The sequence below is a fragment of the Cebidichthys violaceus genome, unplaced genomic scaffold (genome assembly GCF_023349555.1).
Source record: "Cebidichthys violaceus isolate CVI_PGR_0920_01 unplaced genomic scaffold, fCebVio1.0.p SCAF_7, whole genome shotgun sequence".
NCBI lineage: Eukaryota > Metazoa > Chordata > Actinopteri > Perciformes > Stichaeidae > Cebidichthys > Cebidichthys violaceus.
Window position 1 is genome coordinate 13,729,177 of NW_027176927.1, and position 16,143 is coordinate 13,745,319.

Consider the following 16,143-nt stretch of genomic DNA (forward strand, 5'->3'; position numbering starts at 1 on the left):
TACACACATTTTCTTGTCTTTCTTTTGTCCATACTGACCCCAACAACACATCAAATATATAGTATAGTACATTATGTATATTATAATATTTATATTATCTGAAACAAAAACTTTCGGATGAGGTTTCTTCAGACAGTCCTTGTGGGCACCTTAGGTTGTTATGTAAATAAAATACAGAAAGTAAATTAACATAGTGTTATAGTTACAGAATGGTTTTCCACTAGAGTGAAATACACTTAGTGTAATTAATTCTATATTTAGGGCTATGAGGACTGTGTATTCATGTTATAAATAATTAGGATTTGGTATGATTCCAGTCCCAATTTACCAGATTAATGAAAGTGACGCTGCAGAGCATTTGTGTTCTTCCTCCAGGCAAGCTAAACTTCATAGAGAAAATGCCAAATTATTAATCACAATTTGCCTTCATTTGCCATGCATACTTTCTACATTTTTTCCACAAACAAATTCAAAACTACCCACAACTTTTTCATACTTGATAACAGTACTCGACCCCCTCATGTCACTCCTCTTTACGTCCATTCTCTTTGCAAACCAAAGGTTAAAACATTTAGAATTTCGAATTAAAAACTTTCCAAACCAGGATTTAATCCTTTCGTTTGTTTGTGGTTTCTCTTGGCATCAATGCGTGCTCTATTATACAGATGTTAAAACGTTGAAGCTTAACCCTGAACTTCCCTAACAATTACTGCTCAACACAAAGTTGTAATCAAAGGCAAGTTTTATTCAATCCAATATGTAGACATCATGGGGAAATTTCTATTTCTTTCCATGCTAAAACAGTGGATAGAGGTAGAAGGGCACATGTTTTTTTAAACTTAAGACGCTGAATGTTAAGACACACAGGGACGGTTCTTTTTTTTGTACAAATGGACCGCGTGTTTATTTTACAGTAGTAATGTAGTAGTAGTGATTTTCAGTCAATTATTGGGCCCCAAAGCTACTCAGATGCCCATTGTCATAACAGAGGAGATGGGATTCTGTACTAAATCTACAGTTCTGAAATGAAATCATTCAGTATTCACAAAAAATACATTGCATTGTACTCAAAAGTGGACGTAGCTTTATAAATATGGGTACATTCCAATCTGAAATAGTCATTCTGGAAAGAGATACACATTACATGGTACTCATCAGTTTACAGTAGGCACCAAGTACTGCCACCCAGAATTTGTTTAAAATCATCAGTTTGTCTCGTCAATTTGATAAATATTACTGACAAATCTTCACATAAATGCAAATTTAATTTATTACAAAATTCACTATTTGACAACAGTGTTGTCAATCATTTTGTAATAACACTTTCTCCCTGTTATCAATAAACACTGTTCAATTAACAGAGAACTCTTACTGTGAAATGACCTTTACATGTAACTGTCACATTTTGTTTACACTTACTTTCGCTTTGACGAAATTTACCATGTTGAGAACTTTACTTGTGAAATATTTGGACCCGGCCAATAGCGTTGTGACTACAGGTGCTTCCCAACATGTAATCAGCCGTCGACTGTTATGTTCTGACACATGTAGTCGATGAGCACGACTGCCCCCATCCTCTCCTCCTCAAAAGCAAACACTTGCATTTCTTTCAAGGTATCTTAGAAAGAGTTGCTCTGTGTTTTGGGAGTGAAGTCACATTGTTGAGTCTACCTTAAGCACAAACTAGGCCTAGAATACCAAGACAGCAGACATGCAGACTGTACTCATAAAAGGCACACAGTATACTGTACATGAAGAAACAGTTAAAATGGTTCAGGACATATGAACAGAACTATAAAAGTACTATTATTATGCAAATCTAAATGAAACAGACAGTAGAACCCCATGAATCTGCAGCCCTTAAACCGGTTATTTGGATAACTTATATGCATTTAAAAAGAAGGTGAAACTAATTTAATGGCATGTGTATACACGCTTTATTACAAGCACCCTGTGTAGTCTAATTTGGAGCTGAACAACTTTAAATGTGATTAAAGTGTGCAGACTAAATCATTTTGTATCCACTCAACTGGTCAAACTGCACAAGTAAGGGGCAAATAAATGAGGTTCCACTCAGTAAAAATGATTAAAAAAAATAAAAAAACAACTAAGTCTAGTGTAGAAATGTCATATTTCTCCTTGTGCATGTTGCAAATAATGCATTTGTAGATCTAGCTCCCGGGGAAGAGAACACCCACATATCATGCACTGGAGAAGCCGTTCTGGGCCGAAAGGCAAACGGGGTCCAAGTTTGTGAGGTTCTGTCCGAGGGGCGAGCTGAGGTAGGGGCAAGGTCTGTGTTATGTGTGGCCTCTCGCTCATCACCGCCGGGGATGTGAAAAAAATATTTGGGGGCGGGGGTCTTGAAAGTGTGACCGAGTGAAGAGGGTGTGGGCCGGGCAAAGCGAGAGGAGGGAGCGGAGCAAGTGGAGATGTGAAAAAAGGAGGCGGCTGATTTATGATTATTTGAGTGCCTGTTACCATCGGCTGTTGCTGCAGCTCCTGTCCACTCCCGGGTTTGAGTTGCCCAGTGAGCAGCGTCTGATTACTTTGGAAGCCCCATACTGGTGTTCCCAACCCTTGGCCAAAACGATGAGGCTCGTATTGAATGGAGATGGGAACCTTCTGTGTCGTGGCGTGACTCTGTACATTGGCCCAGGCGGATGACACCTGCTTTTGCTGCAGCTGAAAATCTTGAGTACTTACTAATTTCTCAGGGTTTATAGTCTTTGGAATTCCCGGTGGTGTCGGTATGTCCCACAAGGTGCTACCGACCCTGTGAGAAACAGGAGTTGAAATTGACATAGCACCGCTTTGGTCTATCTGAGCTGAGGTGGACACACCCGCTAGGCCTGAAACCCACTGCTTCTGCAGCTCACAGCCGTTCCACGGCTTCTCCGGCTGGCTAACAGTCAACGGCAATACTTGAGGATTGCTAATGTCCCACCCTCCAGCATCCTCTTTCTTAGGAGGTGTGGACGGCTCCTTTTGTATCGACACTGGGGCAACTGCCCATCTTGGCAGCTGAAGCTCTTGACCAAGCTTATTCGGAGAGCTCTGTGAATTTGCAACCAGAGAAGGTCTGATGCTCCACAGAGCTGCCCCATCTATGTAAGAAGGAATAGAAAAACCGTGTGGCAAACAGCTGGCGGAAGCGAGCACCGTGGACGTGTGTGTGTTGCCCCAAGTAACAGGCTTGTGCTGCCTATGCTGCTCCATATCACTGACTGACGACGTGCTGGATTTGTTGGGCACGGCCGTCATGAGGGAGCCGACGATAGCAGCTGCACTCTCTTTCATGTGTGACGACTCTGAGCTCTGAGCAGATGTGGGACCCGACTGAGTTATCAAAGGGCTATCTGCCCAGCCCGGACCCCTCTGATGGTGCTGCTGCAGGACAGGCTGTGGCGGACTGTCAAACTGGGTCTGCTGTTGAGCCGTATGCTGCGACGACGGGACAGGCATCACCTCTCCCCCGTCCACCTTCCACTGCACCGGCTGAGGGTGGAGCTCCGACAGCCACGGCTCCTTCTGCTGTCTGCCTTGTACGTCCATGCGAGGCGCGAGCACAGGAGGCTGCGGCTGCACCGCCCTCCTGTGCAACTCAGAGTCTCTCAGCGCAGAAACTGGATACGGAGACTGCTGAGGGCTAACCATCCCAGAACTTCCCAAAGGTCGAGACCAGCCCCACGTGAGCCTCCCCCCTCTCCTCCCCCTGCTGCCTCTGCCTCTCATCCTAGCACCCAGCGGGGAAGAATTATACTGGCTGAAACCCTGCCGCTTGCGAGTGTGGATCTTCTGGTGCACGAGCAGACTGCTGAACCAAGAAAAACTCTTGTGACACTCGTCGCAGCGATGAGGTCGGTCTCCCGTGTGTGTGTTCATGTGATCCCGGAGCAGATAGGCCAATCCGAAGCTCTTGTCGCATAGGTCGCACTTATGGGGTTTGTCACCATTGTGCGACAACATGTGGTGCTGCAGTTGGGTCTCGTCGCTGTAGCCTTTGCGGCAGCTGGTGCAGCGGAACGGTTTCTCCTGATGCAGCTTTTGATGCGTTTTCATGTTCTGCAGGAAGGCGAAGTCCTTCCCGCAGTCGGGACATTTGTATGGCTTCTTGCCCGTGTGGATGATGAGATGTTGCTGCAAGTAGCTACCGAATCTAAAGCCCTTGCCACACACTTTGCACTGGTACGGCTTGTCCTTGGAATGTATGCGCATATGCAGCTCTAACACAGAACGGTGGCGGAAGGTTTTTCCGCACTCGGAGCACTTGTACGACTTAACACTGATGCCATCGCTTCTCCATTTCCCCTGTACATTCTCACTGCTTAACGGAGTGAATTGAATTTTAGGTGGCATTGCCGCCTTTTCTAAATGTTGTGCTACAGACTTGTGGACACTTAACAGATGCATATTTAAACTAGATTCATCGCGATAGACAGACGGGCAGTGGGGACAGGTGTGTCCTTTTTCCCAGTGCTTGTTATTTTCCTTTGGGAGTTTTGGTGTCCTCTCCAGCGTCTCATACTCTGCCTCGTGAACTAGCATGTGAGCTCTCAGGTTAGCCGGTAACAAGTAGGTCTGGGGACAAAGGGGGCAGTTGAAAGTGCGTTTCGGCTCATCGCTCTGGTGTGCGTTCTCTTTTCCCGGCCCTCTGACCCCCTCCTGTACCGACGTCGGGGCTGGCTTGCCGGGCTGCTCAGCAGGGGGGTTGTTTTTGCGCAGTCTGTGCTGGCGGCAGTGTGCCTTCATGTTCTGGGCGAAGGCAAACTTTTTACCACATTCGGGGCAGCGGAAGGGCTTCTGGCCGGTGTGCAGGTACTGATGCTGATGGAGGAGGCTGCTGTACTTGAAGGTCTTCCCACAGATGTTGCACAGGTGAGAGCGCATGTTGTCCGTGTGCTTGCGTCGGTGGTCCTCCATGACGGAGTAGTGTTTGAAAACCAAGCCGCACTCGGGGCATTCGTAGGGTTTCAGGGCGGCGTGACATCGCTGGTGGTAGCGCAGGGCCATGCTGTTGGGGAACGTTTGACTGCACTCTTGGCACGTAAAGATGCTCTCCTGGGAGTGGAGCATCATGTGCTTCGTGACGGACACCTTAAACTGGAACTCTTGGCGGCACAGTGGGCAGTGGTAAGGCTTGTCTACTACGTTGCAGCAGTTGTGGTCCCTTAGCTTATCCACTGTGGAGAAGACCAGCTCACATTCTGCACATTTAAAGCGACCCTCCGCCTTCGTTTGCGTCTCCTTCTTCGGGGTAACGAGCAGCTCCTCCTTCTCTTTATGTTCATTTCTGTGTTTGATGAGGCTGCTGCGGTGCTGAAAGGTAAGGCCGCATTCTTTACAGGTGAGGGGCGTGAGCTCGTCCTCGTGCGCGTGAAAGTGCCGGTGGAGGTTGAACGTCTCACGGCGGGTGAACCTCTTGCCGCACTCCTTGCACACCAAACGGCACTTTTTGGGCTTAGCTGTCGAAGTGGCGTCCTCTTGTCTGTCTGCCTGCTCCTCATCCTCCACCACGTCGACTTCTCCCAGCGGTCCCGTCTCGGCGCTTCTCTCACCGGGATGCGATGTTTCCTTCTCATCGATCTCCTCCGCGTTAGCAGTCATTTTATCGTCAACGTGCGTGTCCCGCTGCGTCCCTCCAGCGCTCTCTGTGGCATCACTGGGGTCTGGAAGAGAAACGCACATCACAATAATAACTTTGCGAACAGATATTAAACCGTAAGCAACCCATCCAGCTAACTGCACGCGACGCGCTCAGCTTTCCACGCTAGGTACAAATCACAGCCCGAGGGCGGGAAGCTAGCCGATATTGTTATGGTGATTCAATTTAGCAGAGTTGACTCCTGTACCGGTAGTGAGCGCTACAGCTCAAGTTAGCCCGGAGGCTAAAGCTAACAGTAAAAAAAACATTAACAACGTTAGCATACCACACTCATCATTTCCCTCCGTGTGTGCTTTCGCCTGCTGGTCGTCGTCTTCGGTTTCGGACCAGTCGAAACCCCGTCGGTCGCTACCACGAGCCTCGGCCATTTTTTCAGCCGATGTTAAGTCCTCCAGTGAATTGCATGTCGTTTTTTCGGCTCCGGCACCGGACTCGACACTAACCTCAGAATGGCTGGCAACACAAGAGCCGTCGTTACCCACACTCTGCTCCTCGGCAGGGCTCTCAGCGGGTTTATTATGTGTCTCATCTGTCTGATTTAAGCCGCATCCTGACTCCACCGCATCGGTCTTCTCCCCAGATGTTTCCACCTCCTCCGCAGGGGATTTCTGTCGTTTTGGAGACTCCGATGGGTCTACGGCGGCCATGTTTCCCCCATGCACCCCCTTGTCCAGAACACACAAGGATCATGCTAGCCTAGCCCAGCCTGAACAAGGAATGTTTCCGGTCAACTCTTTCAAAATAAAACAACTTTTACTGACAACTAGATTTGGTTCAAGTCTGAAATTACAATTCGAAGCCTTAAATTATACATTTCCCTTTTCTACTGCTGCTCTGGTTTTGTTGTTTCTACAACATAAGTCAACCTAAAACATAACCATCAACATTGCATTCACTTTTTTATGCTACGTGACAAATCCACAAGTGATCGGGTGAATTTATTTGCAGTCCATGTCTGACTTTTATTAAAGTTTAGTTACATTTCATCGGAACAGTCGCTATCTACAAAATATAGATTGTGCAAAACTACGTAGATGATGGCCATATGCTGTTTCTTTGCAACTATCTACAAACACATTCATCATACCGCATGCAAGATTAGAATAAATAGCCCCTACATACTTATGTATGCTTTTCAATTTCAGAAACGCATGAATTGAAGTCTGATGCCTACTGTGATGTTTATGTCGGAAGGTTTTACTGTTTTTCATTAAAAACTGTCAAGACTTTAAAATGTAACACAGCTGTCTTAAAACACACTGAACAGAACACAGTCTAACTTTATTGTCCAACCAAAACAGGAGACTTTCTCATGAAATTGTTAAAAAGCACAAGCATACATTAGCAGGTAAGTACAATAGCTGTATAACTACCATATATGGTAACAACTGCAGATAATGAGTACTTTATGACAATGTAGTTAATCAGGAGAATTGAGACAGTACTGAACTAGTAAGAGCATCATGAGTTTTGCAGTTCGACTGCATGGCATGGACAGTGACATGCATATTAAACATCAGCACCTACAGTATGTTGTTCTCTGGGTATTAAAGGTCCCATGAGTGAAGTTGTCACTCCACAAGGCAGGAAGTCTTTTAGCATTTGTCTGAGGAACCAAGCTAATGTTAAGGCCACCCTATTATCTTACATGTCTAATTTCCTTATCCACTTCGGTCCTCTCTGAAGACAAACTAAAATGTTCTGATTTGAGGTGAGAAGTAAAACTCCAAATAACATTTTTTTACAGTAATACTGTAGATAGAAATTTCTTTCTTTGGAAACACCAAAATATGCATGATGTGCACTTTGAGTTTCTAAGTGCTTTCTCCTCAGCGCCGTCTCCTGCGCCTGTGATCGACAGCTCTTCCCCGCCGAGGCCTCTGCACACTTCCATTTGTGTTGGTGGGTGGTTCTGAGGGACAAGTGCCATGTATGTCAGGGGACGATGGTGCAGGAACCACCGCCACAGCTGACTGATTATTCGAATGCTGGGTGACTTGTGGCTGCTGCTGTATTTGTGTTTGGTGCTGTTGTGACTGTTGTTGTACTACATGTGGCTGATGCTGATGTTGTGTTTGCAGTGGTGCTTCAATCCTCTGTTGTTGTTGTTGCTGCTGCAGTGGTTCTGTGTGTTGTAGCTGCTGAGCTGGCTGTAAGTGCTGTTGAGATGTTTGCGATTGGTGTGCTTGTTGTACACGTTGTTGCTGTGGTTGTTGCTGGGCCTCAAGCACTCCTAACAGCCTTTGCAAGAGAACATTGTTTTGTTGTAGACTGGATGCTAATGCCTCTTGCGAAGCGACAAGTGTTCTCATGTCCTGCCTGAAACCGTCTCCAAACTCCTGCAGACTCTTTTCTACCCGGTTTCCCAGTTGAATTGCTGCTTCCCCTAACCCTCGTAGCTCATCTTCAAGCCAGGAGCTACGCACAGGGGCTTCAAGAGGACCCTGGTGTGCTCCAAGTGAAGGCTGAGGACTACTGGGCTGGGGGCTGCCATTGAGGAAAGGAGCACTGTAGAGGGGGGAAGGAGGCAGCCATCGTTCTGATGGAGGGTGTGGTCCTATGCCAAGACCCAGTCCTAATCCCAATTTATCTTCCATGCTGTTCTCTCCGGGTTCACACTCAGATTCTCCCATCTCTCTGTCTTGCTCAGGATTGTCCTCATCTTTATCGAAACCATCTCTCTCTGATCCTTCCACTCCCACACCTGCAAACATTGTAAGTGAACAGAAGTAGATATTAGTTGCATCTATAGAATCTACAATAACAAAAAAATGTCATTTATTTAATTTACCCGTATCAGAGTCAGGGAAGCATGGGAAACTGGGCTTTGGTCTGGTGCTTTGCTTTTGCCTGCCCTGTGAAAGTCTGGGGCTAGTCTGGGAAGGACGACCAAGCATCGAGGCTCCTCTGCTGGACGGCAGGTAACAGCTGCGGTGGCGAGCATCCGCTAGCCGGCCTCCGTTGCGTCTCTTCAAGTCGTCCCAGCGCTTTTTTACCTCGCGAAGGGTGCGTGGAACCCTGGACACGGCATTGACTCTCTCTAGGATCCCTGCCCAGATGCGCTCTCTCTCCCGCCGCCGGAGCCTCCCCGCGGGACCAAAAAGCTCTCCTTCACACCGAGTGACTTCTGACACCAACACCTCCAGCTCTGCTCCACTGAAACGACTCTTTCTTTTTCCTGCACCACCAGCAGCCAGGGCAGCTGACATAGCTCTGTCTGTAGAGAGAGAGAGAGAGAGAGAGAGAGAGAGAGAGAGAGAGAGAGAGAGAGAGAGAGAGAGAGAGAGAGAGAGAGAGAGAGAGAGGTGAGAGAGAGAGAGAGAGAGAGGTGAGAGCGAGAGAGAGAGGTGAGAGAACAGCCCAAAAGGGAAAGAAAAAATATCAAGTGAAGCTAAATATACTGTGAGAGAGAGAGAAATGTGCAGCAGTGTCAGTCTTATTTCCACTCTACTAAGCCAAAATATGTACAACTATTACTCATTTTGGAAAGGCATGGAGCATTAAGAGCTAAAAGCATAATTTTTGTCAGTCCTCCTTGAGTGATACTGGAGCTAAATGTTTATTTTGGTAAAACAAAACACTGTAGCTGTTTGCATATTTGCACAGATAAAATGTGTCAATGCATATTAAATAAGTATATGTTTACTGTTGCCATTAGGAGACACATGCTCTGCAACATTTTTTCAAATAAACAAGAAAATATGCAGTCCAGTTTCCCTTAATGATCTTAATCTCATTCAGGCTTACTTTGTTCAATGGACAAGAGTTCATCCGAGGACATGCCGGGTGCCATGATGTTGGGATGCACCACTACCACGTTGAAGGGGAGTCCCCCAGGTAAACCACTGCTCTGGTCACAGCTACCATCCGAGTCGTCATCCTCCCTGGGGAAGCCGTTTTCTGAGGCTCCCCCTCCAAAGGGTCCCTCCGGAGACTCCACTTTGATGTGCATGGGAGGTGATTGCTCGTACAGCAGCCCCCCCTCCTCGTAGTACTCAGTCATGGGTCAGACCTGATTTACAGCAGAACTGACTGGCGGGCCAATTCTGATACTGGGAGCTGGCGCCCCATTAACACGAGTTCAAGGTGTAACTGAACCTCCTGCTAAAGGCATTACAACTCTTCAGTATACTGCATGCGATGATTATGAACCTACTTTGGCTACAGCTGCCACCTACACTGATTTATGAGGAAATATAGAGTTACAGTACCCTTAAATATTGATTTTTAATAGTAATATTGAATTGAATCAAGACATTGTTGCTGCTTAGTGGGAGATACTATCATATTGTCTCAGTAGAGCATTACGTCCATAGACCTTTATGGCTAGCTACAGCCACTTAAATCCATTTCTATCATTTTCATTGATTCTAATATGTTAGTGAAAACATAAATACACGGTGTAAGAACACCTGGAGCAGACTAAGAGCTACATCGAAACGTCCAGTTGTCATACAGTGAGATGCACCTTCAAGGCAGAGAACCGCCTCGAGAGCTGAAATAAAACAACAAAACATAACACTGTTTACAACTGTGTAGCATTTTATAACAGTCTGTCCGTTTTTATTACTGTCGACGACTTCTGTATTCTGTCGCATCGATGCGCATTTTTTTCTGCACTACATCCGCAACGGTTGCGCATTCCGCATACATTAGGTGCTGATCTTCTAACTAGCTGTTAGCTAACAGGCAACCGCAGTTAGGGGTAAAGCTGCGTTTTGAACTGCCAACGATAGCTGAGCGGACAGGATAAAAAAAAAAGCCAACGCATTTGTATGTCTTACCTCATAAAAACTGCACATGGGAGACAAAACAAAACCAAAACACAATTGGTGCAGCTGTTAGCTCAGCAGCCGATACACAAACCGAAGACAGTCGCATACTATTGACGTCACTGAGGGGGTCTGTTCAGGACCAATCAACGTTTGGAGATGTTAACCAATGTATCTCAGTTTAATGTACACGTCCTATAGTTTCCTCACATTTCTGAGATGTCTTATCAGTAAATGCACAGAAAGAGACGAGTCATACTACGGTGTGCAAGGAAATAGAGACAGCAATGATGTTTCTACACCTCAAGTCAATTATTAATTATTAATTAATAAGTATCAAGTCATTGGACAGCAGATCAGACATTTGTTAAGAGGCAATTCAACATGTAGAATTAATAGATGAATTAATATTTGATTGGCTTTAAATGAATGTCTTTGGTAATCAACAATAAACTCAATACGACAAAGAAAATCAAATGTCCCCAATAATCACACATCATAATGTCTTTCTGAAAAGTGTCTAGGAAATTATCAAGAGTTCACTTAAGATTGAGATAGTAAATCATTTGAGTTAGTGACAATAATAATTACTGACAGTGACAATGCAATGAGTAATAGATTTGCATAGTGCAACACCCCTTATAATCACATGTTTATGTCTAATACCACTGCATTAATTCAAATTCATACAATTATTTTTTTATTAAAAAAACACTAGAAATAATATAACCTTGGCCTGTCTTCGTGTTTATATTTTCTATTCAGTAATTAATGCAATATACTATTACTATTTAATTAATTAATTAATATAAATGTATCAAGATTGATAGCTGCATATGTATACTGTATCTATCAGCTAAAAAGTGAAAGACTCATGGAAATCCACATGTTTTTCTGTTGGACCATGCTGCTGTTTCCCAGGTGGGATAATGTTTAATCTTTGTGCAAGGTGCATGGAAAAATCCTTGAGAGAGAGTTAGATAAAGAATGGGCTGCCTGTATATAAACCCACTGCATCTGCTCCTGTTGTGTGTAGATTCTGTCGGTGCATCATGAAGTACTTCATTATTCTGGCCCTGGTTGCTGCAGCCTGTAAGTTCTTCTATTTGCGGTGATACAATCTACATTTCTATTTCCATGCTTTCCAGGGGTGGGATTTAAAGCTTTTTAAAATAACTCACTGTTTGTGTTACAGTTGCTGCTCCCATCGAGGATGACAAGATTGTTGGAGGCTACGAGTGCAAAAAGAATTCTTTGTCCTACCAGGTCTCTCTGAACTCTGGCTACCACTTCTGTGGAGGCTCCCTGATCTCCAGCACCTGGGTGGTGTCTGCTGCTCACTGCTACAAGTCGTAAGCGCAGCTGTTTGATTTTGTATACATACATTAGGTTCACAAACATACTAAAAGCACTTTTAGTGGTTCAAAATTGGCGTCATTTTCTTTCAAAATAAAATGCAATCTGAGATGCTGACAGGCTCAATTACAGGTGCAACGTCAAATTACTTACATGTAGTTTAAGTCTCGTGTCTCTCTCTGCAGCAACGTCCAGGTACGTCTTGGTGAGCACAACATTGCTCTCAATGAGGGCACAGAGCAGTTCATCAACTCTGCTAAGGTCATCCGTCACCCCAGCTACAACAGCCGCAACCTGGACAATGACATCATGCTGATCAAGCTGAGCAAGCCCGCCTCCCTGAACAGCTACGTCCGCGCCGTGTCCCTGCCCTCCAGCTGTGCCAGCTCTGGCACCCGCTGCCTGATCTCTGGATGGGGCAACCTCAGCAGCTCTGGAAGTCAGTAACACACTGCAGTCATAGGTGGAAAATAGTTTTAGTACATTATGGGGTATGTACATTTACATGTATTGTCTATCTTCCACTCTAGGCAACTACCCCGATCGTCTGAGGTGCCTGGATGCCCCCATCCTGAGCGACAGCAGCTGCAGGTCTGCCTACCCTGGACAGATCACCAACAACATGTTCTGTGCTGGATTCCTCGAGGGAGGCAAGGACTCCTGCCAGGTACGAGCTAAAGTCATCATCGCTGTTTCTTAGCGCAACAAACTTTTGAACACTTCGCTTACATGTTGTCCTTTCTATCTGCGTCCCATCAGGGTGACTCTGGTGGCCCTGTGGTGTGCAACGGTCGGCTGCAGGGTGTGGTGTCCTGGGGTTATGGCTGCGCCCAGAGGAACAAGCCTGGAGTCTACGCCAAGGTCTGCAACTACAACACCTGGATTCGCAACACCATGGGCTCCAACTAAAGTCACTTTAATAGAAGCAACATAATCTCAAGAATGTTTAACTGAAATAAATGATCATCAACCTCACTCTCTGTTGCTCCTTGTTTTGTGTTGTTGGATAAAACACCTTCAAAATTAAGAGAATCAGCAAGAAGGAAAAAGACAGAAATATTATTCTTTAGAAATGAATAGAAGATATACGTCCAAAAAACTCTGTATAAATATCAGCAATCACAAACCTACTTATCAAAAACAAATAAAACTGTCAGAAAATGAAATACTTTTCACATTAGAGATAAAATACCTCATGAAATAAAAATGAAAAGGATTTATATGTGTTTCTGTACTTTCACAACTAAAATGCTGAACTGCTGGAGAGGCAGCGAGTACTTACCAAATATATATAAAGATTGTACAAACAGTTTGGCATAAGAGGGAAATTCATCATTTCAAAAAAATAAAGACACATTTGGACTACGTGTTTCTCAAATCAGTAGAATCAAATAATTCAACTCAGTCACCTTGGATGATGAATACTGTGTTTATTTTATCATTGGCTATTAACAACAAAATTGTTATATATATATATATATATATATATATATAGTATATTACTGTATTTGCATATTTGCTTCCATTCACAAGCTTGACAAAATATCCTAACAATAAATACTATATGGAAATCAATCATTTTACACTAAGATTAACTTCATGTGTCATCAAAACATCAACAATTATTTTAAAATACAAGGCTTGCAAACAATCCCAGTGAGGCCAACTATTGTTCCCCTTAAAATGAATAGAAAAACTAAGTTTTGATGTATTCATTAATGTGTGGTAGTAATTGCATTTGTTGTATATTTGCCATCAGACTGCATTCAAATAAACAGTTTGACAATTTGATTGTAGTTTATATGAATGAATTAGGAGAACAAACAGCAGACAGATATGAAAATATATCTTTAACTGGCAGTGTGGGTGAAAATACACACATCATGAATTAAATACAGACAACTTATATACACTGTTGAGAGGAAAGTTATTGTTTATTTCTCCAGATGATGGTATCTTGTGAACATAACAAGTAATGTCTAATAGTAATGTATTGCAAGTCATTGACAGATAAAGAGGCATTTTAAGAACAATGTAATACAGCAAAAATAGTCATTTCAAACAAATCAATAGGTATATTTATAAACTCAGTGTACGTGACAGGTGGTGGGACTAAAGCTCACATTATCAATATGTTGGCTCTCGTCTTCCAGATGTGTTTTCACACACATTATTCCACGACAGAAAGCTGAAAAATGGAAATAGTTCATGACCTTGGCCAATCAGATAGCAAAGGGACAGAGCGGGTTTAAAAGAGCCTGCAGTGCAGCTGAGCTGACACCAAGGCTGAAACGGATTTTATCATGAAGGCTTTCATTCTTCTGGCTCTGTTCGCAGTGGCATGTGAGTATGAATATTACTTTTTAGTTGTTCTTTAAAGTCATTTTGTCCATGTCATGATGGTGTGTGGAGTTTTTTTAAAGATTTTTTTGAATATTGAACCTTTTATTATTTCCATCAGATGCTGCTCCCATCGAGGATGACAAGATTGTTGGAGGCTACGAGTGCAAAAAGAACTCTTTGTCCTACCAGGTCTCTCTGAACTCTGGCTACCACTTCTGTGGAGGCTCCCTGATCTCCAGCACCTGGGTGGTGTCTGCTGCTCACTGCTACAAGTCGTAAGCGCAGCTGTTTGATTTTGTATACATACATTAGGTTCACAAACATACTAAAAGCACTTTTAGTGGTTCAAAATTGGCGTCATTTTCTTTCAAAATAAAATGCAATCTGAGATGCTGACAGGCTCAATTACAGGTGCAACGTCAAATTACTTACATGTAGTTTAAGCCTCGTGTCTCTCTCTGCAGCAACGTCCAGGTACGTCTTGGTGAGCACAACATTGCTCTCAATGAGGGCACAGAGCAGTTCATCAACTCTGCTAAGGTCATCCGTCACCCCAGCTACAACAGCCGCAACCTGGACAATGACATCATGCTGATCAAGCTGAGCAAGCCCGCCTCCCTGAACAGCTACGTCCGCGCCGTGTCCCTGCCCTCCAGCTGTGCCAGCTCTGGCACCCGCTGCCTGATCTCTGGATGGGGCAACCTCAGCAGCTCTGGAAGTCAGTAACACACTGCAGTCATAGGTGGAAAATAGTTTTAGTACATTATGGGGTATGTACATTTACATGTATTGTATATCTTCCACTCTAGGCAACTACCCCGATCGTCTGAGGTGCCTGGATGCCCCCATCCTGAGCGACAGCAGCTGCAGGTCTGCCTACCCTGGACAGATCACCAACAACATGTTCTGTGCTGGATTCCTCGAGGGAGGCAAGGACTCCTGCCAGGTACGAGCTAAAGTCATCATCGCTGTTTCTTAGCGCAACAAACTTTAAAACACTTCGCTTACATGTTGTCCTTTCTATCTGCGTCCCATCAGGGTGACTCTGGTGGCCCCGTGGTGTGCAACGGTCGGCTGCAGGGTGTGGTGTCCTGGGGTTATGGCTGCGCCCAGAGGAACAAGCCTGGAGTCTACGCCAAGGTCTGCAACTACAACACCTGGATTCGCAACACCATGGGCTCCAACTAAAGTCACTTTAATAGAAGCAACATAATCTCAAGAATGTTTAACTGAAATAAATGATCATCAACCTCACTCTCTGTTGCTCCTTGTTTTGTGTTGTTGGATAAAACACCTTCAAAATTAAGAGAATCAGCAAGAAGGAAAAAGACAGAAATATTATTCTTTAGAAATGAATAGAAGATATACGTCCAAAAAACTCTGTATAAATATCAGCAATCACAAACCTACTTATCAAAAACAAATAAAACTGTCAGAAAATGAAATACTTTTCACATTAGAGATAAAATACCTCATGAAATAAAAATGAAAAGGATTTATATGTGTTTCTGTACTTTCACAACTAAAATGCTGAACTGCTGGAGAGGCAGCGAGTACTTACCAAATATATATAAAGATTGTACAAACAGTTTGGCATAAGAGGGAAATTCATCATTTCAAAAAAATAAAGACACATTTGGACTACGTGTTTCTCAAATCAGTAGAATCAAATAATTCAACTCAGTCACCTTGGATGATGAATACTGTGTTTATTTTATCATTGGCTATTAACAACAAAATTGTTATATATATATATATATATATATATACACATACATATATGTATATATATTATATATATATATATATAGTATATTACTGTATTTGCATATTTGCTTCCGTTCACAAGCTTGACAAAATATCCTAACAATAAATACTATATGGAAATCAATCATTTTACACTAAGATTAACTTCATGTGTCATCAAAACATCAACAATTATTTTAAAATACAAGGCTTGCAAACAATCCCAGTGAGGCCAACTATTGTTCCCCTTAAAATGAATAG

At 43.8% G+C, this 16,143-nt stretch overlaps 4 protein-coding genes across 4 annotated transcripts; 2 read left to right on the forward strand and 2 right to left on the reverse strand.

Moving 5' to 3' along the window:
* Positions 1–741: 741 nt before the first annotated feature.
* zgc:66448 (uncharacterized protein LOC327401 homolog) lies at positions 742–6,326 on the reverse strand. The gene is made up of 2 exons (XM_068736180.1): positions 5,931–6,326; positions 742–5,669 (listed from the first exon to the last, which is right to left on the reverse strand). Exons 1-2 carry the CDS (start codon positions 6,310–6,312, stop codon positions 2,128–2,130), a joined length of 3,924 nt encoding a protein of 1,307 aa, XP_068592281.1. The 5' UTR covers positions 6,313–6,326; the 3' UTR covers positions 742–2,127.
* Positions 6,327–6,602: 276 nt separating this feature from the next.
* si:ch211-261d7.3 (uncharacterized) lies at positions 6,603–10,536 on the reverse strand. The gene is made up of 4 exons (XM_068736252.1): positions 10,450–10,536; positions 9,413–10,160; positions 8,457–8,882; positions 6,603–8,369 (listed from the first exon to the last, which is right to left on the reverse strand). Exons 2-4 carry the CDS (start codon positions 9,666–9,668, stop codon positions 7,495–7,497), a joined length of 1,557 nt encoding a protein of 518 aa, XP_068592353.1. The 5' UTR covers positions 9,669–10,160; positions 10,450–10,536; the 3' UTR covers positions 6,603–7,494.
* Positions 10,537–11,435: 899 nt separating this feature from the next.
* LOC137890974 (trypsin-3-like) lies at positions 11,436–12,768 on the forward strand. The gene is made up of 5 exons (XM_068735356.1): positions 11,436–11,529; positions 11,633–11,789; positions 11,979–12,232; positions 12,324–12,460; positions 12,553–12,768. Exons 1-5 carry the CDS (start codon positions 11,490–11,492, stop codon positions 12,700–12,702), a joined length of 738 nt encoding a protein of 245 aa, XP_068591457.1. The 5' UTR covers positions 11,436–11,489; the 3' UTR covers positions 12,703–12,768.
* Positions 12,769–14,043: 1,275 nt separating this feature from the next.
* Positions 14,044–15,390, forward strand: LOC137891759 (trypsin-3-like). The gene is made up of 5 exons (XM_068736551.1): positions 14,044–14,136; positions 14,255–14,411; positions 14,601–14,854; positions 14,946–15,082; positions 15,175–15,390. The coding sequence occupies exons 1-5, from the start codon at positions 14,097–14,099 to the stop codon at positions 15,322–15,324; spliced, it is 738 nt and encodes a 245-aa protein (XP_068592652.1). The 5' UTR covers positions 14,044–14,096; the 3' UTR covers positions 15,325–15,390.
* Positions 15,391–16,143: the final 753 nt, after the last annotated feature.